The sequence below is a fragment of the Arctopsyche grandis genome, chromosome 3 (genome assembly GCF_051622035.1).
Source record: "Arctopsyche grandis isolate Sample6627 chromosome 3, ASM5162203v2, whole genome shotgun sequence".
Lineage (NCBI taxonomy): Eukaryota > Metazoa > Arthropoda > Insecta > Trichoptera > Hydropsychidae > Arctopsyche > Arctopsyche grandis.
Window position 1 is genome coordinate 35801898 of NC_135357.1, and position 26648 is coordinate 35828545.

The window sequence follows — 26648 nt, forward strand, 5'->3', positions numbered from 1 at the left end:
AACGTTTAATCTTTGTTTGTCTATTAGGTCTATACAAAACACTATTTTTATTAGATACCTCTTCTTAGCTTGTTCTCAAAGATCAAAAGTTTAAATAGCCTACATAAAACGACAGATCAAATTCCCATCAGATAAATGTATGTACTTCAAATATCTAGAACAGTGGTTCTCAAGTGCGGCCACTAGTGGATTTTACTGCGGCCACCAGCGACTTAATACTAAATAATACTAATATTTTAAAAAAATTAAATATATTTTAAAAACTACAAAAAAGTAACTTAACAATAATATTATAGAAACCATGCTCATCATTGACAAACTAAAATTATAGCGAAAAGCCCTGTGACAGAAGTTGAAAATGTCAATTTTTCAATTTTATCTTCTGTTAGTGATTTCATAGATAAGATGACAGAAAAAACTTCAAAATTAAAATTAAAACTTTAAATAATAGAGTGTCTTAAATCTCTGAATCTGGAACTTGATGAAAGGTTCGAAGAATTGAATATTTTTAAAACTGTTTCTTTTGTATCTTCCCCATTTATTATGAAGACAAAAGAAAATTTCATAGTACTATAATTGATTAAAATCATTTTCAGTATTGAGATTAATTAACTGGGCTAACGTAAAATATGCATTATTAGAAATTAGTCATGATCAAATACTTAATAACCATTTTAATAATATTTCGGTTCAAAAATTTTGGTCGGAAATATATGTTGACAATGAAACAAACCAATATAAAGATTTGGCAACAGTTGCTTTATTAATATTGTCTATTTTTCCCACTACCGTATATTGCGAAAGATCATTCAGTGTAATGCACTTTATTAAAAACAAATTTAGAAACGAGCTGACAGACGCAAACTTTGAAGCAGCAATGCGGCTTGCATTGGAAGAAAGGAGTATTGAGCAATTTCCATTTGCATTATTATTAAATAAATAGATACCAAAATGTTAAAATTTCTTTTATTTTATGAATAAATTGATCCACTTTTTTTGTAACTTTAATTTATTTGATTAAATTTGGTGCGGCCACCAGACATTTCCATGGGACCACTATTATCACCTGTGCGGCCACGGTAAAATTTCGCCTGAGAACCACTGATCTAGAACATTAGTTCTTAACCTTGTTGGAGGTGCTGACCCCACCAGATTCTTATACTGAAGCTGAACCCTTCTTAATGGAATCCTTCTTAATTGGCACCCGAATCATATGAGTCGGGGGTGTGTCTTGACTTCCGCCGAACTGACTCACCAAACCTCTGGGGTTCGATCGAACCAGGTTAAGAACCACTGATCTAGGAGAAATGATCAATACGGACGTCAGTTCCGAAATGGAGATAAGAAGAAGGATCGAAATAGCAAGATATGCCTTCGGCAGCATGAAAAATGTTTTGTCTTGTCGAAGGTTGTCTATGAAATTGCGCTTAAGAGTCCTGCACTCCTATGTTTGGTTGGTGTTGGTGTACGGATGCGAAACGTGGACGCTATTAGTGGCATCCATGAACAGGATAGAGTCCTTTGAAATGTGGTGTTACCGGACGATGCTAAAGATCTCGTGGAAGGAGCATGTAAGAAACGAAACAGTCCTCCAGCTCCAGTTCATAAAAAGAGATAGCTTGTTGACACGGTGAAGCGCCGTAAGATGGAATATTTTGGCCACATTATTCGCGACCCCAAATATCGCCTTCTACAAACAATCATAGAAGGCAAACGGTGGCTTGGGAGAAAGAAGCTCTCTCGTTTCCGGAACTGATCAGGTCATGGATGGGACTCGGTCTCGAAAAGTTATTTCGACTCGCCCATGATAGGGAAGAATTCGCACAGGCCATAAACGATGTCTGCCTATGGTAGTCGCCTACGTCCGAATACGGATTCGGCATTAGAAGAAGAAGAAGAAGACTTCAAATATGACAAGGTATATTAATGAACCAAATCCTAAAATATGCCATGATATAAGTGCGGGGTTAGACAGGGTGGGTCAATGTCTCCTGGCTTATTCAACCTGTACACGGATGAACTTTCACATTGCCTTCGACAGACTGGAGTAGGTTGCCACATAGGAGGAATATGCAGTAACCACATCAACTATGCGGATGACATGGTGATCTTGGCGCCTTCTCCGTCAGCTCTGAATCGCCTCCTGGAAGTTTGCTCGAGTTATGCTGCAGAACATAATATGCAGTGCAATACGAGTAAATCCATGGTATTGATTTTCCGATACGGTCGAGGTCCTCATTTCGTCCCCAACATTATTTTAGATGGGCGTAATCTTGAAACCGTTAGGGAAGTCAAGTGTACGGGACACCTGCTGACGGAGGATCTCTCTGATGACCGTGACATCGAAAGACAAAGAAGAGCTATTTGTGTAAGGGCAAATATGCTGGCTAGACGGTTTTTCCATCCCTGTGTAGAAGTTAAGAGACAATTATTTATGTCCTTTTGTACTAGCCTCTATACTGGTGAATTATACCAGATACAAACGGGAGACGATGAGGAAGATAAAGGTACAATACAACAACTGCTACCGTGCTCTTTTCGGGCTACCTAGGAGCTGCAGCGCGTCGCAAATGTTTGTGGATCGGAATGTGAAGCCATTCTCAGGATGAGAGCGGCCTCTCTACGTCTTCGTATATTTTTATCGCCTAATTGCCTTGTTGCTGCTGCATCTTCTCATTTGCACTCTTCATTGTATGTTCGATGGATGGAACTACTCCACCGACCGCCTTGAATAGACATTAAATTATTATTATTTATTATTATTATTATAATTATAAGGCGTCATTATAGTAAAAAATACATGCATTTGAAATAAAACACATTTTGATTATATAAAAATGAGGAATTTCACTTATTGATTGGATAATACTAAAAAAAATGGTCTCTCGGAGAGGATTTGCCCTACTTTTTCCAACCGTATAGTATAAAAATGGTAATAAGATACGATCGAACGTGTACATATATCGTTGCAACGTCGCAAACGGCATAATTAATACGATCAACACTATTAGAAACTTAAACATGAAATATTCGAAACCCATACACACACACATACTTGATAGCATACAAACATATACGAAAAAAAATACGTATAAAACGATTCCTCGGTACAAAAACAGCATTATCATATCTAGTGGTAAAGTCTCATGATGATTGATATAATATGTATAAAATAGACGTGAGCGTGTGTGAGAAAAGAAAAACAATACAGTTATACGTATACGAATTCTACACAGTTTTACACGCCTTGATGATTTATGTATACACGTTACATACGTACATATGTATGTGTCTTGAGCATTGCCTAATGACAAGTTGGAAATTCCATTTCTTTGATAAAAAAAAATCCGGAGTTATTACGGTTTCGAATGTGAAAAAATATACATATAATATAGATAAGGTTTGTGAAATTGCTTCCAATGGTTGTTTCTATTATATATTTTGTGAATTTTTATCTAATCGAAATACATATTATCTGGTCACGATTTAATACACATACGGATGCAGGCACACACCGTATTTGTGTTAAATGAAAATTTATAATGCTTAAATCGTTCACACCGAATGAACTTTTACCTGTCGTAATTGATATTTGAAATGAATTACGTTTATAATAGAATTATTTTGTCAATAAGAAGTATGGCTTAAGTTGTAAGTCGCTGCTTACATGAATGAGCATCTAAAAGGGAAATCCTAAACAATTATTGCATATAAAAATCACTTATATGACATATAAATCTTGAATGCATCCATTTGCATAATGAATGAATCATTTATTGATATGCTCGGCTTATATTGTTAAAGTATAACTAGAACTGGTCTTCCAACTATCGGCTATAGATCATAAGTAGAGCCTTTTTTTCAAGAACAGGCTGAAAATGTAATATAAAGTGTTAGTTTATGCTTGAAAACATTTAAATTTGATTTTATTAATTTGGAAATTGAATTGAACTATAGATTTGTATACAATGCCCATGTTTATTTCATAATAAGATATAATTGACCAGTGGCGTAACGGGTTTGAGTCCCGCTTGAGTCTCGCTGCTGGCCAAACCTTAGTTTGTGACTCCAGGTCAATCGTTTCTGTCAGAGTTTGCCAATTTTCCTGATTTTCATTGACGGTTCTATCTCTATTGATAATCTGAGGTAATTTAACGTCTTTAGATTCGCCAATTTGACTATAAAATGCTGCAAAAATCTCTCCATAAGATGTCACTGTGGATGTTTGTATGAATTCGCATTGTATAAAATGCTTATGTATATTTATTGTATTTTTTTATGACAAAACATACCAGGAAGGCATTACAGGCAACCCCAATGCGCCTTCCTGGCCAATTACAAATATTGCAGCATTTATATAAGTAACTGAATTACGAGACACTGAAAAACTCTCAAACATCTATCAAATTGTACACAAACTTATTTATTGCACATTAATCAAACACAAATTATTGGTGACATATTGTATATATAGGAAGGATTTTGGCCAATTTTACCGTTTCAACAATGAAATCAGAGAAAATTGGCAAACTCTGATAGGAAACGATCAACCTGGAGTCACAAATCCAGATCTAACCAGCAGCACACTCTGAAAAATTCATTTTCACTCGAGGCCCGGCCCTGGGATCGAACCCAGCACCTCACGACGCTAAGCAGAAGCTTAACAACCGAGCTATGCTGCTGGTTATTGTGCTATAAGTGCACTCGTCGCTTTGGAGTGATCTGTAAAAGGAGTGAGTGTTCATATTCAATGAAAAAAAAAATAAACAAAATAATGCAAATGATTGAAAAAGTGCAAGAAGCATTTCTTCTTCTTCACTATATTGTCAACCATACTTTTTTGCTCTTTTGCTTTGAACAATATTGGAGTGGTCTATTTTATTAGAAAAACACTCAGTCAACCCCGAAGACGAGTGATGTCCGAGTGAATTTTGATCTTCTCTCTTCCATTCGGACTTCACGGGGATGTTTTTTACTAGCGACTGGTTCTTGCACATACAAATAATGGCGCTGACTGTTGTTGCAAGACATTCCCAAATTGTCTCCTTATATTTAACCATTATTATTTGTTTTGGGACTGCTTCTAAACACATCCCATCAAAATTTAGCCATATTTTAAGTCTTTGAAGAAGGTCTACGACCGATAAATTGTACAACTAATGAAAAATATTTTGACAAAAGATTGTCAGTCGAAGCATTTTCAATCGAAAACATTCGCAAAGGTATAATGTTTTGAGTATGTATTTGAATGTCTACGTGCGATAAATTGCTCCATCTCTGTGTGATTGTGACCAGTTTAATATTTCAATTATTCCGTGCCTTCTGATGCCCGCTAGGATTACTTCCGTTGCACAAAACTATATGTTCATATAAATCTTTAATACAAATTGAAGAACATAACATTCATATTATACAGCCGAGTATGTTAAATAGCGGTCTCCGTGACGACACAGAATGTTAAATTACAGAAAACGCAAATATCGGAAGGCAAAGATCGAAAACCGGAAGATCTTAAGTCGAAAGATCAAAAAAAAAATGGTGCATGGTAAACGGTACATACTCACTTAATTTGCGCGAGCAGGATACAATAGGAACAAGAGGAACAGGCTTTTCCTCCCGTGTTAATGTGCGCGCGCAGAATACGGGAGGAAAATCATGTTCCTCTTGTTCCTGTTGTATCCTGCTCGCGCAAATTAAGTGAGTATCTAACGTTTACCATGTACCATTTTTTTTTGATCTTTCGACTTGAGATCATTCGATTTTCGATCTTTGCCTTCCGATATTTGTGTTTTCTGTAATTTAACATTCTGTCTCGTCACGTAGACCCGTTAAATAGGTATCTTTCAGCGTATATTTAAATTGCAAAATTTCATTCTGAAAAGTTATAACGTTTTTGATAACAATTGTACTGAGATAAAAAATTATTTATTTTTATCGTATTCAATTCAAAGGGCAACCTCAATCGTTCAATCTCAGAGCATCGGTCGACGCTTTCTCTCAAAAAACAACATCATACGACACGTTTCGATCCGAACTAAAAGTTCAATACAAACGAAACACATTTCATCGTCAAATAGGATACAATAATAATATGAAAATGTAAAATTTGGACTCAAAAATCAAAACTAGGCCAAATTTTTTAATCGTGTTTAGGCATAGTTTTGGTATCGAAATTGAGTGTTATCATTGACAATATGGTATGTGATGTCTGTAAATGTTGTTTAGGATTGTAAACAAGCGTGACCTTGATTGTGTTTTGGCGTTGGACCAGTGTGACACTTTTGAAGTGTCGGTTTGTATTTGAGTGTGTGGGTGTCGGATGTGACTTACCGTCTTTACTTTGACGTCCGTCTCCGGGGTGGTGGTGGTGATGGTGATGGCAGTTGTGGTGGTGGTGGTGGTGGTGGAAGGGTGTGCCGATGCCGTGGATGTGGATGTGGCAAACGGGGTGTGACGGTCCGTGTCGGGGTCGCTGTCGCGGTCTGGCTGGTCGGAGCTGAGCTCATCCAGCTCCAGCTCCGTGTCCGAGTCGGAGTCCGTCTCCAGCCGAGGATGGCCACCTCCGCTGGAGAAGTAGAGCGGCTCACCGCTGGGTCCGCAGCCCTCATCACTCATGGCGCCCTCATCTCTCAGCTGGCAGTGGGGCGCGGGGGGCGGAGGCGCCGGGGGGCGGAGCTACCGGGGGCGCCGCGCCGCAGCCCCTGGCCGGGTGGGCGCGCCCCGCTCAACGGGACACTTTTGACAGCTTGGCCGCAGCGACGACGCTCACCGGCCATATCCTCAATGACGCGAGTCGCAGCACCGCTCGTATGGTGGCCATCACCGAAATGTATATTTTACTATTCGAGATAGATTAAAATATTCGAAACAAACAAGTTTGAAATATAAAATCCACTGTTTTCAATAATAAATTTGGATTTTTGTGTGCGAATATAACGGTAAAGGTCTGTTCATACCTAGTCAGCAGGTGTCCGGCCGTACGAAAAGTATTCTTTGGTACATTTTGTATCGGTATATTCATATCAACCGTTACGTTTACGCCACGGCAGGCATACAGCAGTATCCGACATCATACCTTACAGCAACATCCGTCAACGTATCGTATCCGTTTTTTTGGCCATCGTGGAAATATACACGCGAATTACGTGCCATGAGTCTGCCGCTTTGCTGTTTTGGAACAATTATCGATAGTGACAGTTGACAGCTTGTAGGAATTTCGTCATCGCCATCGCCATCGAAACATCTAGTGCGACGGAGAATACATTTCTCACGCTCAACCATTGACGTCACCTTAAGTCGAAGAACACCTGCATCCATTAAACTAAATCGAGTGAAACGGCGCCAAACATTCGAGAAACGTCCACCCTAATCGACAAACCACATTCCTCGCACACATAAACACCATCTGCGACGAGTCACGTGATGCCCAAAAACAATATAAAAGGAGGTCCAGCCCAAACAACTTCAGTCGACCCACAGTAACAAGCGCCGACACACAGCAGCAGACCTGTCGACCCATAGCAACAAGAGTCGACCCACAGCAACAAGAGTCGACACACAGCAGCGGACCAGTCGACATCCAGAGACCTTCTGAACATAGCCGAACGCCGAGCCAGCAACACTTTACCGTATCCAGAGACCTGCTGAACATAGCCGAATGCCGAGCCAGCAACACACTGCCATATCCAGAGACATCTGAACATAGCCGGATCCAGAGCAACGACACATTGCAGATCCAGCGGCCATCACGACACCAAGTCAACAGCCAATAGCCGCTTCAAGAAAACTTCCCCAAATATTCTAATACACTTGTACAATATTTAGGCAAACAATAAAACAACTTAAAACAAGCACAACAGTGTTACGTTAGGCTGGGATACGGTCAACACTACCTACCCCGCCTACAAGCCGTTCAATCTTTCGACATGGTTTTGGCGCATATATTTAAAAAAAAAAATTTTTTTACGGAAATATTTAAAAAAAATTTGTCCATCATCCACAAGCTCCTTATACAGTGTCCAAAACTCTTCTTCGGTTTTTCAATTTTTTTACATGGGATGCACATCAAAACGCCTCCGTGCTTTTTTATTGCCTTCTTGAGCTTCTTCTTCCAACAAAAACGCGATTATACATAATTTTTCGTTCGATAAACGCCTAAACATTTTTGCTAACTTGCATTGTGACGCGTAGCTATGAATGCACGTGAATGCATTCATATTTTAAGTACTCGACAATACAACGTAAGCAATATTGCGCCGTATCGTCATGGCCTGTAATGTAAAAGTAAGCCGATTTTGCCTTGCACTCGGCCAAAGTGATGTAAGCGTGACGTGACCGCGACGTGTAGGTAGATATGAATAGAAATGTAATAAAATGACATATTTTAAACGGAGTCGTGCAGTGCTGAAGCCGTGCAGTGCTGTTAAGTATGAACAGACCTTGAACGGATCATTCCGCAAAAAGGTCTGTTAATACCTATCCAGCACGACCCGAATCCTGCAAGTACGGACAGTATTCTTTAGTACATTCTATATGGACGCGCATGAATGCGTAAATGCGCATGCGCGAATGGAGTATGAATATGTCCATATAATGTACCAAATAATACTATCCGCACTTGCAGGACACCTGCAGGATACGGGTCGTGCTGGATAGGTATGAACAGACCTAAAAGCGATTCCCGCATTTTACTTTATCTACGTACGTAATAACAATATATGAAGTTTTGTGATCATGCGAAAATTCGAACTCGAGATTTTGACTGATTCGAACTCAGAATCGATTACTGATCATGTTTTCATGATCCAGAAAAAATGTGTGTGTGTCTGTGTATTTTGGGGATTTTTTGAACAGCGTTCGTTCTATCGAACTGAAACTTAGTATCGGTTACTGAAATTCTTATCGACACGACGTAAATTTTTAAGTTGGCTGGAAATGGTACTTCCCCTTGTAGGTATCTGTATGTACAATTTGTAAAAATTATGAACAAATCTAAAATCCATAGATGTCTCAATGGATTAATTATTTAATTAATTAATATTTCGTGTTCTTCAGCTTCTAGAAATACAGTGATTTATGTAATAATAAAATGCTGCATTGTTTGTAATTAATTGTCCAGGAAGGTGCTTTGGGGTCTTCCTATCAAGCCTTCCTGGTATATATCTATGTAAAAATAAAATAATATACCAGGAAAGCCTAACAGATAAACCCCAATGCGCCTTCCTGGCCAATTAGAAACATCGATATAAAATTTTTATAATAATTTTAACACAGCATCATAGAGACATCTATGGATAAATTTTGACAAATTTATCAAAAATTTAAATTTTCGGAACTTAATAAAATGCAATAAAAATGCTGCATTGTTTGTAATTGGCCAGGAAGACGCATTGGTAGTGTATAAATAATGGTACGGCTCGTCATTACATATAAAAGTTTTTTTATACATCAACTGAGATGTAAACATGTTCATATTGAAAGAAACATCAAGTAAGGAGTATTTTTTTTACTGTAAATATTTGAAAAATGCAGGCAGCGAACATATTTGAAATTATTGCGTTGCAATGACACTCATTCCCGTTTTTTTTCACAGCAATCTTCCCGGACATGCATACAACAAATCCTGAATGTTCCAACGTAATCGGTTCAGTGGTTTAGGAGCCTATTTGACACACACACACAGACATTCATTTTTATATAAATATAGATTTTAAATTCATGCGTAATAGTGTGTATGTGTAACGTTTTTAATTCTATTTTTTTTTTGTTTATATTTAGTATTTATTTCACTGCAAAATTTTGTGTACAACAAGTGAATTTAAAAAATCTTTGTATTGGTTGCAGTCTCTGCAATCTATAGGTTTATGTTCTTGGTAATAAAATAAATCATCTTGAGTTGAGTTCCAACTTTTCTAGCTGAAGTACACAATAATAGAGATATTTTCCATTAAATATTATAAACTGCTTTGTAGTTTTGCTGAATTGGATGAAAAAAAAGACAGGAATCTAAAATAAAATAATGTTTCGGTAGAATCTTTACCCGTAAGTCCCATTCAATCAAGAAACATAAAATAAACTTTTATAAAATTTTATTATAAAATAATGAGCAATCGATATACGAAAATTTACATGGAATCCCTAAAATACTTACACAATCTACAATAAAGCAATATTTGCAAAACAATATAATATGTATGAATTATTATTATACGCCTAATGAATTATGTATAAGCGAGTTTATTTTTTATTTTATATATATGTACTTTTATTTTAGTTGTTAATGAAGTCCTTTTTGTTTTCAATAATCATCCGATTCATTTTCCCACGACAAAAGTGAATTCATCGACACAAGACCGGCAGTTGACCAATTCTCTAAGGGATCTGGCGGTGAAGCTGGAATTTCATCTTTCTTCGAATTGGCATTATTTAACTTCCTATGTTTTGATTGATGGGCAGATTGTCCTCTTTTATTTTCATTTGGGTCTTCGGTTGTGATCATGGGAGCAACTCTATATAAAGGTAATAAGCACTTCAAACACAATTTCTTTTAACAACTACAATATGTATGTATAAAAGCCAATACCTATTGGCTCGGGCAGTTTTTGGACGAGGCCTAGTCGACCTCTTTCTTTCACTTTTTTTCTTTTCTGCCTTCTGCTTGTGTGGTTCATTTTGAAATCTCACATAATGTTCACTGTTCCCACTTTGAACTTCAATTCCTGCCCCTTCACCTGAAAATAAAGCAATATTTTATTCAAAATCTTATACCATTATAGACTAAAAATAATTATTTCATTAAAAAAATAGTTACCTTGAAATATAACAGCCCTTTCTGTTATAGTATCTAAAGCACTTCCACCATTAAAATTACTATCTATGGCTTGTTCGATATTCAACGGGCGCATATCCTTCAAAGCAAGTCCACATTTTGTATCAGAATGATCATCAAGTTCGGGAGTGTTTCCTCTGTAATAAGTTTCAAATTAGTAAATCATAAGAGGGACAAATCACAATTTTTACAAAAGTTTGGTAATCTACCTATAAATATTCATCATAGACTGTTGAATTTGTTCGATTCGTTCGTTGGCATATTCAAGTCCCACATCTTCAGGACTGAGCCCAAACCCATTGTTATCGATGCCGTTTTCTCCAGCAGTGTCCGACGAGCTGGTATCACCAATCAACAGCAGTTGGGCCGTTTTTCTCGACAATGCTGACATTGGTTTCGTGGGTTGATTCTGTTGAGCGTCTTGATTCCTTTTGGTAGCTGAACGTGCACGCCTCATCCGGGCTGATTTACCGAGCAGTGGTGCTTCTATAATGCAATTGTACCATTAAAATGGAGTTCATTTCAAATATCAGCACTTCTTATACACCAAATATACCTCCAATTCCTTCACTATCGCTCGGTTCGATTCCCATCAATTTACTTTGACGCTTTTCTCCAGCTCCCCAATCGACTTTAGGTCCGGTAGCGGTCTCTACGCCAAATAAATTTGACAGACAACCCACCATACTGACTCCGGCAGCTATGGTGCGAGATTGTGGCTTTAAATAAAATAACACATTGACAACTTATCCAAAAAAAAACGAAAACAGACGAGTATTATTTTATGTAACAAACAATACCTTAATATTCGGCTGTACCTCCTGTACATGGTACAAATTGGCCGCTTCTACTGCTAAAGATTTGATCTTGACTTCGTTTTCACACAAATCTTTCGAATCAGATAGGTGTATGATCTCTCTCAAAGGATCGCTGTACACCTTTATGACCGGTGGGACCGCGGTTTGTGTCGGGGGTACTATAGTTGTCGGAGTTTGTGCTTGTAGGTTCGGTGATGGCAATGACGGCGTTTGTTGAAAAGTAGTGGCTGTTGTGAAGTCTTGTTTCAAAGGACCTTTCATTTCAGTGTGCACTTGTGATTCAGACAATTGATGCAACATACCCATCATGTTTCCACCTGAAATTTTCAAGTCAACATACATACATACATACATACATATATAGTTTTGTATCTACTATTATCTGTTCGGATTAATATGTAAATATAAATCAGCAAAAATGAGCATCAAATATCAGTTTTAAATTCATGTACCAGTTATTACATAATAAATATCTTTGAAAATATAGTTGATTATTGCTCCCAGAACAACTTTTGAGTTTTCTTTGATCACAATTTCACCATACCTGTATCTATAGCAGACTTCGCTTGTTGGAATAGTCCTACTCCTCCAGGCGTTGGCATTGCGAGCTCATTTGGCTTTACAAAGTTTGGATTGATGGCCTGATTGATCTTTCCAATATTGTTCCCGGTATTCGGAGCGACCACTGTTGATGCAGCTGATGCTGCGGCTGCTTTGATTGAATTGCTCTGCAAATTGAGGCCGTTGGCACTGGCCAAATCGACGTCATGCGTAAACGCCATAACATCCAGAGCCGACGAAAGGGCTTCACCGAAACCCCCAGCTATGCTGTGCCCTTCAGTTTGCATTAATGGATCTGGTTGAGGTCTGTAAATGCAAAGTGCAATCACACCATCTCAATTAACATATACCCACGGAACAACAAGACTTGATGAAAAAGGTGCAACCAAAATAATTCTTCCAAAAAGTATAGTAAAATGAGATTTAAAACCTAGCATAGTCATCTCTACTGGTCTTTAACTGGTAACTCTATTTTTTTATTCTATACTTTCAAACACGAGTCGCTAATGTAGTATTTATATAATACATATATTAGAAACCACTTACTTTATAGGTATTTTAGTAGGTGTCGATATTGAAGCTCGACCCCACATGATCCTGCGCAAATCCTCGCCAGTCATATTTCGCTTGCGAAGTTCATTAATGGTCACTTTGCCTACCCTCTAAAAATTGAAAAGTCACAATTAAAAAAACCAGAACATCTGATTAGCGACAACAAATTTTCAGCTCTTATTTGAGCCCGATTACAACTGCTGATTTCCAGCAACACTACCTTCCAATTGGCAACGGCTCCTTTACGCTGCTTGGCTCTGGTCTTAGACTTAGACTTGATGATCATGACGGCTCGCTGTTCATATCTAGGATCATCTGATGGTCCCAATCCGATTGAATACTCCTGAAGATATTGATGGGCGTCAGATTGAGCCACAGCCCGCTCCAGGGTCACCACTATCTTTGCCCACTACAATATAATTTCAAAACATTTTAGCATCGTTTAGAGTACGTATAGAGTCAGAGTGCTTAAAATTACCTGTTTCATCCATTCCTTCTCAGATTGTTCTATGACATGAGCGTAAGTGTTACCCATCATGGCGATCAACATGTTCAGCAGCAAAATTGGTACGAATACCATAAATAGTGCAAACACCGTTTTGGTCAGATTAGGATACGTAGTAAAACTCAATTCAGTGTACTACAAATAATAATCATTGCATCATTTCGTCATAAAACATGTTAAGCATTGCAACGGATACTTACAGTATAATCTCCTAGAGTTATTTGAAATAAAGCCATCCACGTGCTCGGATAGCTACTGTACAACGAGTTCTTGACACCGGGAAAACCTTCAACATTATACACACATTAATAATACAGGATTTCAGATTATTCATACTAAACATTTTATAACAATCCGTACCTCTATACAAGAAGAAGAATGATTGGGAAAATCCGAATAGAACGATCGTGTAAATTATGCCAAACGTAAGCATGTCACCTGTTATCATACTGTATATCATCGTTACGAATGGACCTGTGAGACGCACAGCTCTAAAAAAATATAATGAAACGTTAAAATTCTTCAAAAGCATGGAAAAATGTATGAAATAACAAAAGACATATATAAAAAGTGAAAATGAGTCAAATTGTACATGAACTAAGAAAAATGATGAGGTATAGAAAAATTTTGCAGAGGTGATGCGATAAAGATAATGTAATAGGAGACGATGATTCTTATACACCTCTCCTCATAAAATCAGTTTTTATGTATCTGAAATAAAATCTAAAAAGAAAAACCAACCCAGCAAAGAACATCAAAAGAAACCAAGACCCAGGTACGGCTACGACCAGGATCGCTTCTTCAGAACTCCTATCTCCCATCAACCGGCACGGTATGCACGCAAGTATCAACAGATTTGAAACGAGGAATATTGCCTTGGCGGGTGCGTGAGTCTAAAAACACACATCAAAATTACTAAAAACCCAGAAGAATCTCTAAACATGATTCGAACATACTCACCAATTGCTTGACGAATGCGACCAGGCCCTGGTTTTTCAACTCCTCTCCTTGCTGCAGCAGCACGTAACTGAGCACTCCGACTAAGGTTCCGATCTCGCAGAGGTATCTAGCCACAGTCCGGATATCTTCCGGAGGAGACAGCAGCGAAACGGACCTCTCCAAGGGTCGAAGATATACGGCCAGCGACAAAAACACCAAGTGTATGAAGAGAATCAAGAGTCGCTTCAAAAATTGATTCTATAAAAAATAAATAGCATCAAAGCAACTTTTACTATGAATATTGCGGGAATCACACCATTCGATATCCGGTTTGAGTCGAAAAATTTAGATAAAAATTCCGATCCCAGTCGCAAAATTCATTACTTAATTTGAGTATAATATCTATTCAAATTACTCAAATTATTGATGTAATGAAGGCGTATTTAACAAATTCCATTGGTGAGGTTTTAAATTAATAGAAAACAAATGGGTTTGGTGCAAACGATCGACAAGCGCCAGACAGACTGAACCACAGATTAACTGGATGGCTGCTTTAAACGCAATTCTCGACTTCACGAATGATAGATTGCACATCAGATAACGAGTAACCTTTCGATGTGCACACATGCAATTATTAAAATGGTAATTATTAAAATTGAGTTGGATCTTTCTGGCGAGTTTAATAAGGCGAAATTCGGAACTAAAGTATCAGAAGCACAGAACGTATACAGGGTAGGTATGTCGGGACTTCGGATAGATTTCGCTTAGTGCGAGCAGTGCGCACGCATAAGGTACACGTGTCGTTAATCTGTGCTTCAGTCTGTCTGGCGCCTGTCGATCGTTTGCACCGCATCGGAAAAAAGCCCTACATTTTATTTTATTTTTATTTTTTATTTTACATATATACCAGGAAGGCCTTACAGGTAAATCCCAATGCGCCTTCCTGGCCAATTACAAATACAAATGCAGCATTTTTTTATTATAAGTCGTTGAATTGCAAGACACTGAAAAAACTCGCAAATTAACGAGACATCTATGAATTGTACATACATTTTTATTGTACATCCATCAAATTTCAAATAGTGGTGACATAGTAGGTAGGAAGGATTTTTAGCCAATTTTTTTTCCGGGAACCGTTTCAACAATGAAATCAGAGAAAATTGGCAAACTCTGATAGGAAATGATCAACCTGGAGTCACAAATCCAGGTCTGACCAACAGCATACTCTGAAAAATTCATTTTCATTCAGGGATAGAACCCGGCACCTTCTTGACGGTAAGCAGAAGCTTAACGTACGAGCTATGCTTGCATAGCTAAATTGCTAAATATATAAATATGCTAAATTGCATAGCATAGCTATGCTATGCTATGCAATTTCAGTGTACATATACATATGTACACTGAAATTGTATTGGTGATTCGCCGTGAGATAAAAACACTGCACAATGTATTAACTTATACAAAACCTTTTGCATTTAAACGATTTTGAATGATTTTCATTACCCTGGCGAATGTTTTCCATTTTTCTTCCAAAAGCTTCTGAATAATTCCACCATCCAGCATGTCTAAATGCGCTTCTTTGGTACCATTTAAAATTATAAACAAAGCTGAATTCCAATCTACAAGATAAAAAGACCAATTATTTTTAAATGGCGTAAATTTTATAACACATTTTAACTCACTCGTTCTTCCGTCGGGTAATAGCGTATCTAGAGCATTCAATGGATAAGCCGAACACGTGATATTCGAATATCTCCAAAATTCCCTCGCTGACAACTCCAACATTTCTTTGAAGACTTCAGCTCTGCCCAACTTGCACGCCAGAGTCAATGGCGTCAGACCATCGTTATTCATTTTTCCATTACTCGCCGGCAATTTCGGATGCCGCAAAGCATAACCGAACATGTCCTACAATATTAAAATCTATTATTTCCATCAGGCAAATCACCCAGCTAATATAATAATTCGAAAACGTACTAGTTTGTCGCATACGACGACCATATGCAAGATCATATTTCCGAACGAGTCTTGCAAATCAGGGTCAGCTCCAGAGTCCAGCAACAGATTGTAAACGGATTCGTTAGCACAGCAAGCAGCCCAAGCCAGGGGATATTCGCCTAAGTAAGCGAGTCCCTCGTAGTCGGTATGTCTTGCTGGATTGAAACGTTGCTGATCTCGTGGCAGGAAAAAACTGCCTAAATAATTATTAAAAAATAAATATATATTTTAATAAACAATACAAAGTTTCAGAAACAGACACGCACATGTATGCACAAACATACATATGTATTTAGTCGAATAAAATCATAAAAAAACACTGTTCTGGTATCGATACTAGATACAAATCAGTCAGAATCTCGAAGACGAATTTTTTCAAGACCACAATGCGTCATCAATTAATAATGTTACCTACACCATCGAGTAAGTGCAATCGGATTAGGCCGAGTACCATCCCAGAGACTGCGTGACCGTTATAATTGGTTTCAAGGATTATTTCCAGACTAAGTGCAAGTAGGCTAAACAATGGCCACTGAATTGGCCGCTATTGGTCCCTTCTCAGAAGTGACCGATAATGTGGGACTGAGTGTCGTGGGAATACATATCCGGGTACATGCCTAAACAATAGGGAAGTAACCGGACGTCGAAGATGCCCTGAGCGACCTATCCGTACAGAGCACTGACAGTGCGTGTATCTCCTTAATCACCAATAAATGCTGTGAAACGACTTTGGCCTTTTACTTGGATCCTCCACCCACCCCTACGCAACAATACTTAAGATAAAGTAGCTCGTATAATAATGATAAATATACAATAGTGCTTCTTTGTAAAAAAAAGGTGCCTGAATTCATTTCTTTTCAAGCTTTTTCTTAAAGAAAATTATAGAGCGCATAAAAAATAAACATAATTTATTTTTATAATAGACTAAAAAGTTACTTTAAAGGTGCCGGAACGCCGTTTCAGTGCGTTACATTACAAACAAGAACTGGTTAATTAGTATAGGAAAAGTTGAGAATTGACGGAGTTTGCTGTCATAAAATCGACAGCATAGATATATAATATATATCTATGATCGACAGACATGTTTCTAGCAATTTGTCTAACGTTTCTCAGCGATGAGCAACATTTCCATCTACAGATAAACAATACATTCTGTCAAGCTATTCTAATTGTGTTGTTATGTGGTATGTCCGATATCCTACGTACAATATTCCTTAATCTCACTTATTGTCTTATCTTTACAGTTTGAACGTTCGTTTCATTTTTTCAAACACTATTGACGTTTTCTCTTATTATTTATGAGATTTTCAATACCTCAATTGTCTCAAGAGTGTTATGTGATTTATCCCACAGCATATGTTTAACCTCACGTATTATCTAATCTTGACTATTTAAACGCACGTTTCATCTTTTAACACCATCGATGTTTTCTTTTAGAGTTATCTCTCATTATTTATGAGACTTTCAATATCTTTATTGCTGGCAGACTCTACAGTCACATATTCCGTTAAGCTCTATTTACTTATATTTTAATCTACTCAAATTTATGCGAGTTTCGAATACGATTGTTATTTAAGACGACAAAGTCAAGGACCTATTGAAATCCAATCTTTATTGCTGCACCTGCATTTTGTCTCACGACACGTGTTACTCTTAAATATTATTATCATTCTCCATCTGTATGGAGAATTATGTGTATCCACTCAATGATGTCTCGATAACTCTCAAAAGCCATACATAAATCAAATACTAAAACTCTTTTACACGCGGATGTTGTAACACCGTGTAACGGTATTGAACACTACTTGTGTTAGCACTTCGAGACTAGTAACTTGTAATATAAAACTTGTACATTAATCTCGTTTGTATTTACTGCTATTTAAAAGAATATAATCATTTGATAAAATCTGTGACTATAATATCTTTATACCATCTCTTACTCGTCCCCGTAACAGTTTCCATCTATCAAACACTCAAAATATCATTAAGAGGGCTGTACACCCGAAACCTTAATTTTGTTGCCGTTCCTTTCTTCGATATATATATTGAGTGAATGTATATATTGAGTGAATGCGACAATATATATATATATATATATATATATATATATATATATATATATATATATATATATATATATATATATATATATATATATATATATATATATATATATATCAATATATATATATTGAGTGAATGCGACAGTTGCGCTTCGACCAGATAAAACGTATTTTAAATCGACAAAATCGAGGTTTCGTATTCTCCAATTTTCTCCTACAAAACTGAACCAATTTTTTAAAAAAATTAATATCGACCGTTAAATAAAATCGACCGTTAAATAAGCACGCTGGACTCGTTTCGTGGGTGTAAAAAAGAGGCGATTTTATAGATGTTTGGCGGCTCCTAGTTCCTATAAAAAATAACTAATCAAAAAAATAAAAGCACACATGCATGCCGATGCTGGATATCCATAGCATATTAAAAAATGATTTCTCTCGTGCCATAATTGAGGAAGGGAGAAGTGTAATACGTTTGTATGGACAAGGCGCTGGTGTCCAGCCCTCTTAAGTAATGCTCGAAAATTGTCTTTAAAATATATCTATACATTTTTAACATATCTAATATTATTATGTATTTCAAACATATTGCTTTTGTTGAAAGTATTTCGTGACCTATTGAAAATACTTCGTGACCCATAGGTTAAGATCTCCTGACTTATGACATATGGATATGAGAGTTAGGTCCTTTAGGCAAAATATTTCTACATAGCGTATGATGAATTATTAAACTGCTTTGTCAGTACTCAAAAACGGGGACGCGACAATTGGTGCAAGTCCAAAAGGTTCAACGACAAAATGTACCCGAAAATTAGTGCACTGACAAAATGTACCCGCGACAAAATGTACCCGCGACAAAATGTTCACGCGACAAAATGTACCCGCGACAAAATGTTCACGCGACAAAATGTTCACGCGACAAAATGTTCACGCGACAAAATGTCCACAGAAATAATGTTCAAGCGACAAAATGTTCAAAAATCCTAAATTTTTCTATTTTAATGGAAAAAGTAACTTTTTATTGTATTATATTTATCGATGTATATGGTACTTTTTTATAGTATAGATCGCGGATGTTATTAAATTAGTAATAAATTACAGGTGTTCTCAACCGCACCAACATATTCTTATTTAAATTGAACAATTACATTTTAAGCGAATGTCATTGTGACTCATTGAATATCATTTTAAGATGTCATTGAATTAGTTTAAATGTTAGGGGTTCTCAACCGTATCCAATATTTACTTATTTAAATTGAAAAATAATAATTTATAATTAACTTAAAAAATTTAGATTTTTGAACATTATGTCGCTTGAACATTATTTCCGTGGACATTTTTTCGCGTGAACATTTTGTCGCGGGTACATTTTGTCGCGTGAACATTTTGTCGCGGATACATTTTGTCAGTGCACTAATTTTCGGGTACATTTTGTCGTTGATCCTTTTGGACTTGCACCAATTGTCGTGTAACCCTCAAAAACATACTATACAAATGCTATGTGTGTATATAAAAGCACTATGAATATACATACCAATGGCACGTTGGCTAACATTAGCCCCAGCTTCCACCAAATCTTGCACCAGCTCATTGTTACTGTAAGCGATGGCCAAATGCAATGAACTGGCACCTGAAACGATGGAAATAAATCTCAGCTAACTCTTTGCATAGCATCCAGACAAAAACACCCAAATCAAATGTGAAACGTCTTCAAATACCCAAATACTCCTCTCCTTCGACGACGTCCAATGCCAACCTCGGAAAGCACTTGAGCAGAGTGCGTGCCAGTCTCGTATGCAGACGAGTATCGCAGATGATGAGCACGTGCAATAGTGATTCTCCAAGAGCTCCCCGGTGTCTCATTTGCCAACATGCAGCGTGATCTCTCCACTTTGATAAGGGGTCGTGCCTCGACAGGGACGCTTCGATAGGCAGCACCACCTAATGTTTCACAGTCGAATTAATTACTTTGTAAATATGATAACTTTTCATTGTGAATGTATTCAAATTACGTGTTTTTGGTCTCGAAATTTCCATCGAAGGTACTCGGCCCGGTTTATAATCTGTCCTTTGCCCTCGGCGTACATGAGAACGCCGAACTGCTCTCTGATTAACTTCTCCACTTCGGCTTGACCACCAATGTTGTACGCCTCTATTAATTCTCCGCCTAAAATTTAAATATATGTATGTATGTATATGCAAATCGAAATAGTTTAAATAGGAGATAAAATCGTTTTTTAAATGAATTTGTCATTATTTTATTTCCTTAATTTGCAGATCGTCAAGTCTATTCAAAACTGATATACATATCTATTGAAATGTAGACTGTATATTAAAAAATTCAGACTAAAGATTTAGAATTTCGATTTTTTTAATTATTCTACCATTCAAAGGTGTTATATAAGCTGAATAGTGTTCATCTATAGATTTAAAAATGTATTTCTAAAACTATGGCTCTTAATATAGAAATTCTACACAGAGTTGAAACAAATACCTTGTAGTAAAAGAAGATAAGGATCATTGTTTTGAGAAACAAAAGGCAGGCAATAACAAAATGTCTTATTCATTGCAATATGGGAAACGAAAATAATATCTATTTATTTCAAAATATATTAATTAAAGTCAGTTCTTTAATAATATTTCTCTTAAACAGAATCTAGAATCATTTTACTCAGCAAAGTTTTAAATACATTTAAAATGGTTTATCTGTATTATAAATTTTTGTATCAAATGAATAAATAATTTCAATCCATAGTTTATTTTATTTATATTATTGATAAATATAAGGTTAAACTAATGTATGTATATCACCATTATAGGTAGAATTTTGATTTTATTTTTAAATGCTTTTTATTATTACGAAATTATATTCACAATACATCATATATCTATTTTAATAGCTACTGATCTACTGATCATTTTCTATTTTACAATTTAATTTAATTTGGTTAGTAATCATAGTATTATATTATTCTAATGTTAATCTACAGCATAATAGGAAAAAGAGCTCAAAAACCTATTTACAATCCTTATAAATGCTCATAATACATCTAATACATAATATTAATTAAAGACTCTCTAAAGTCGATGACCTAAAGCAGATGGTGTTTAGGTAATCTGTGTGTTATACCTGAAGGGTATAGACATTTTTTTGTAATCACCGAGACTCTTCACAAGTGTGTTAGTATAGTTGTTAGTGATTCTGTCATAGAATCTACTGGTTAGTTTGTTAGTAATGTCTGTATTATAGATAGAATAATTGTCACAATTCCTAATTTAATTGGTGTGAAAAATCTGATAACATTCTATATATAAACTCTGCTACATTACATTAGTATTTAAAACGAACAAAATATATTAGCATTTCTACAGCTCAAATTCTGTGCAAAATTATACTGAACTGACTGGATCAAAGACTCAAAATATATGTGTTGATCAGTGTGCAAAAAGCATATTGAATCATATTGATGGTTCAAATTCAACATTCATTCACTAGTCATTTTAGTTTGATAACCGCTCCTTTGTGTATTTATTGCAAACATATCAAATCGCACGTGGCAATGATCCAATTACCTTTTTTGTAGTTTGCCAATTTGTAAAGCAAACATTGGTCCTCGTTGGAGGCCTGGCTGATGACTCTGTCGAGCACAGACCCATCGGCTGGCACTTCTCCTGCACTACGACACAGTTTACATCCCATCTCACCGAACTACATCCTGAACGACACCGGACATATCATTCAACGTTAGAAACTGTTCGAGGCCACGTTCAAAATGAATATTGCAGCCATAGCGATCAAATCCACAGTATAACATACGGACAATACAAGTAGCATTTGTTTGTTCTTGTCATAATTAGAGCGAACATACCATTAGTGGTTTACCAAAGCGAATACTCAACGATGCATTTCAATGGGTTTTTTTGATGAAACTTTTATGCAAATGAGAGACTACTGGGAAAAACACTCACGGGAGTGATATAATGGAGGTGGTGCTGCATTGGCGTAACGTACACAGCAAGTACCTGACACTTTGTTTCCAGTTTCCATGACCACCATAGTTTTGTTTGATCATGTTACAGCGCAATATACGTGTGTTTTCATATCAATAAACCCCTCGTATCGGGTAGAATATCTCGACGAGTTGCTGTCGACATATGACACCTCTCTATCACTGCCATTTCATTGAGCAAACAATATTAGATTGTGTAATGTGACACAAAATTTGGAATAATCTGCAGCACAATGACAAATTTTGTCATTGAGCTTTTTCCCTGGTGAATTATGTATTTAGTTTCAGATACAGAAATATAAAACTAGCTGATATAGCCGGAATTCTCCGACTACACAATGACACATTACAATTCCAAATAATAAAATAATAAGCATTTCAAAAATGGCCATTGTGAAATTATTATAATATAACTTTGTAATATCATGTAACGAAACGATATATGTATATATATATTTAGGTCATCGGCTTTAGAGAGTCTTTAATTAATATTATATATAAGCTCTTTTTCCTATTATGCTGTAGATTAACATTAGAATAATATAATACTATGATTACTAACCAAATTAAATTAAATTGTAAAATAGAAAATAATTAGTAGATCAGTAGCTATTAAAATAGATATAAGATGTATTGTGAACATAATTTCGTACTAATAAAAAGCATTTAAAAATCAAAAAAATATAAACATACTATGTGTATTAAATTTTCTGAATTAACAAAGAATCCATCGATATATAATATGTTGGGCTTAAAATGATAAGCGAAGAGAACGAAATCCGGTAATGGTGATAGAATGTGTAAATATCAAGTAGACAGTAATCTATTAAAAATCAACTATGCAAAATTTGGTTTAGATCAGAGGAATGGTTTAGATTTGTATACAGAACATACATAATTCAAATTTATTAGCAAAATAGTTGGTGAAAATTATTCAGATGGTGTTGGGACACTTATTTCATGAATTACCAATGATGTTAACTTATTTCTGATAAATGAGGACTTTAAAGGAGTTGCATTATTTAATTTTATATTATGTAAACTTGTGGAAAGATTGTTAAAGATGTGAAACAACATTCAAATTTTGGATACCGATAGAAATCTTCTTTTATGGAGATATGAAGCATATTTTATATATTTTTATCAGAAAGATTCTTTGATTTATTAAATGTGTCATGTCTTTGAAATTTCTAAGATGTTTTAGCTTTTGGACACTTTGATTTAAACAATAAAAGGTAATTGTTTGACATATTTGACAACTCGGCAGATATTTCCACTAATTTCTATAAAATACATGTTTGTTATGATAACTATTTTATTTTAAAACCAGCCAGCATGATGCAAGCTCGAAATAAAATCAATGAAAGTAAGAAGAGGTTCAATTCAAAGAAAGAAACCTTCAAAATAAAGTGGCCTCGGCCCATTTTAACCTATTAAAGTAAAAACGTGCCTTTATCTCTTTGCATATGTATTGTCATTAAATCAAATCCGTTGAATCGTGATGTGCTTATATAGTTTTATAACGTACATTACTGGAATGCTCCCTTAAATACTCTTATAGTTGAACTATTCCCGAACAAATTTTACATAAATCTAGATTATTCTATCGCCTGTCACATGAAAACGTCCTGTCAACCTGCAACGCAATATATTCGCGCAAAAGCTCTCAAGTAAATTAGAGCAAGAATTCAGGTCGACGGATCGATAAAAAACAAATTATCATTTAATTCGACACGTTTCAAGTTTTTCCAACAAATAATCCAGCCTAGTGCGTGCGAAACCTCAATCTACGCAGATTTTAGCTAACAAAACAAACCATAAATCCTCGCGAGCTTTTGATAACATATTCCAACAACAAATATAATGACGCATCAATAAACATACGACATCGGGGAAACCCTAAATTGAAGCATGATACATTATCAACGTGTATCAAGGCCATATTGAACGTACGGTTCTTGATACACGTGTATATCCAGGCTGTTTTGAAAATTGACGATGCTATAATCAGGATCCGAATTGCCTTTGTATTACTCTATCAATACTCTAGTGTCGCAGATTTCAAAATGAATTTGCTGATTTGTTATCCTATAAAAATGAATCGCGTGATAAAATTGAAAGATGTATGATATTTCAAACCGTCATGTAACGGCTATTGGCGACCGCTTTACCGCCATGTCCACAAAGAAAAATTCGAAAAAACTAGACGTACACAGCATGAAAAATCTACCAAATATTATTTCTAAACAATTAATAGTGCTTTACATCTTAATTGTATGAATTAAAGAATTATAGAAACAAATTAAAAAATAAATGTACGTAAAAATTTCGTCCATGGTGTGGAGCAGTTGGTGTTCATGCGTGCGCGAATCGAAGCTATATAAGCGACCGGCTTGAGCGTCAATCGGTCAGTTGCTCCGGGATCGCCTTGGTGTGCGCGTCTGTTTGTGTTGTTCCCGCTCCCCCCCCAACCTTGCCGCCATTTTGAAGAAGAGCACCTGGAGATGGAAGCTGCTAGTCTCCAGCCGAAGATAGGTACTCTGTATCAAATGTTCTCGCTATTATGCTATCGAAAGCTATCGCTCGCTTGTCGCATTCGGTTCGCAACAATTCGAACGGAAAGCTCTACAGGCGCGGCACGACCAACTGCATGGCGGTACTGCACAACAAAACCGGTTTTTTTTACAAAGCAACTTTTGACGGGCGCATTTAGTATACTATAGAAATACAGCACAACTAATGCTTTTCCGAATTTAAGCCACCGAGATATTATATCTATCGACTATCACGTGCTTTATAAGCAGTTTGCGTCTTCTACGCCGTTGCGATTCTCGGGCGCGCCATTTTTTTTTATTTACGCATCAAACTGGCGCGATCGATTATTTGGTCGCGCATGCACACGACAGAAAATCGTAAGTGCGTATAGAGCCGTACAGTTTCTGTCGCGCGGTAAAAAGATGGCGCGATCAATAACCGCAAGTGCGGTTTAGATATGTTTCATGTGCAAACATGCATAACTAATCTCGAATTGTCACGCTACCCGGTGTTCTACAACACCTACGCTAACCCATACGTCCTTTGTTCAAGAGGACAATTATTTATTTCACAGATTGTTCCAGAATATTTCGTCGCGGCCATTTTAAATATGAGTCGCCGTCGCTATTCTACATGATTTCTACTTGGTGTTTATAATTTAAAATTGTCCTTTTGTCTTTTTTTATGTTTTACAGAGGGAGTTCCTTTCAAAAACATTTTAAAAATCGTTGGATTCTTATTTCTGCCTAGATTGAATCTCCCGCCCCCCCATTCGTGGACTTATAATACCAATTCAAATGATACTTGAAGTATGCACTTCTATCCATTAATAGTTTTTGGAAGCGCGAACCTGCATACAACACATCTCGCGCTAGGGACTTACTGGGGGTATTTTGGTCTTTATATTCATCGACTGAAGTAGGGCTGCATTAAGGGTAGTTTTGCGCCCCCCACCTCCCTATAAATTAAAAAAGCTAACATTGTTCACCTCGCTTATCGAAAACCAAATAAGATTTTCGCGCCAATTAGCTTCACTTAGGCGCGTCCGCAGTTCAGTGAATAATGGATTCTGCTTTTTTTTTTAATGGATTTATACAATAAGATATCAATTTCATCTTCAAAACGATATTTTGAAGACGTTTGATTGATTTGTTGAATAGCTGATTTACAATTTAGTAAAGAAATATTTTCAAGAGGTATGCAGTTTCCATTAAATGAAGATCTTAGTTCTAGGTGGTTTAGTAGCTTCAGGTATATTGATTTAACCTGTCGGCGATTGGGGTTATTATTATATCCTCCATGTGATCTGATGTTTCCTAATAGCAACCCAATATGCTCCTGGCTAAATTTATAGGTTGGAATGAATTTTTATCATTTTTAATCCTATATTATATTACTTGCAAAGTTTTATTTTTAGTTTCGATCAATTTTTTTTATCTTTTGAGTTATTTTTACTTCCGTTACTCCATTTATTTTCTTTGTGGTTTCCGTTCTGGTGGTTATTTTTAATGAACGTAGATGATCTGTAGCGTCATCTATATATAAATTAGAAGATTTCATTTTTATTTTATTTTACAAGAATCACCCTTTGGTTATTTTCTCGCCATTATTTAATTTGTGTTGCGAATTGCGAATCTAAACCAGTTTTGTTATTCCGTAAAGTTGAGCTACTATCTCCGTTTCAGTGTATGCCGTATTTCGTCGCACACACATCTCTTCGCCGGCCATTCTTGGTTTGGGTAGTGCCGGGTCATTTTCGGCTTCCCCCGACATTTGTGTTAAATCAATAAAGTCAGTAGAGAGCTGCACCGCGGACGAGGCACTCGATATTGATTATGAGAT

At 36.3% G+C, this 26648-nt stretch overlaps 2 protein-coding genes across 3 annotated transcripts in view; both read right to left on the bottom strand.

Moving 5' to 3' along the window:
• LOC143909303 (uncharacterized) overlaps positions 1-6785 on the bottom strand; it is a 74144-nt gene extending 67359 nt beyond the window's left edge. The window contains exon 1 of the mRNA XM_077427223.1: positions 6331-6785. Within this exon, the coding sequence (XP_077283349.1) occupies positions 6331-6615 (285 nt within the window). The 5' untranslated portion in view covers positions 6616-6785. The remainder of the gene's footprint in view (positions 1-6330) is intronic.
• A 3289-nt stretch (positions 6786-10074) lies between these two features.
• On the bottom strand, positions 10075-23911 carry iav (transient receptor potential cation channel subfamily V iav). Of its 2 annotated transcripts, none has more exons than XM_077426900.1 (21): positions 23800-23911; positions 20274-20428; positions 19980-20202; positions 19796-19891; positions 16181-16398; positions 15886-16111; positions 15707-15822; positions 14225-14461; positions 14006-14157; positions 13625-13755; positions 13465-13550; positions 13238-13399; positions 12980-13168; positions 12754-12869; positions 12191-12513; positions 11629-11963; positions 11385-11547; positions 11038-11314; positions 10811-10965; positions 10583-10730; positions 10075-10508 (listed from the first exon to the last, which is right to left on the bottom strand). In XM_077426900.1, exons 2-21 carry the CDS (start codon positions 20346-20348, stop codon positions 10298-10300), a joined length of 3639 nt encoding a protein of 1212 aa, XP_077283026.1. In that variant the 5' UTR covers positions 20349-20428; positions 23800-23911; the 3' UTR covers positions 10075-10297. The 2 variants fall into 2 exon arrangements, with proteins under 2 accessions (XP_077283026.1, XP_077283025.1); XM_077426899.1 differs by lacking the exon at positions 23800-23911 and adding an exon at positions 21835-22309.
• Between the last annotated feature and the right edge of the window lie 2737 nt (positions 23912-26648).

Bases quoted from the DNA above. Each gene is read 5' to 3' on its own strand.
- iav (XM_077426899.1), bottom strand. From the start codon at position 21,961: ATGGGATGTAAACTGTGTCGTAGTGCAGGAGAAGTGCCAGCCGATGGG. The intron at 13,169-13,237 runs GTAATTTTAAGC...ATTATATTGTAG, and splicing joins AGAAGGAATGGATGAAACAG to TGGGCAAAGATAGTGGTGAC. The intron at 12,514-12,753 runs GTAAGTGGTTTC...TTGCATTTACAG, and splicing joins CCTACTAAAATACCTATAAA to ACCTCAACCAGATCCATTAA.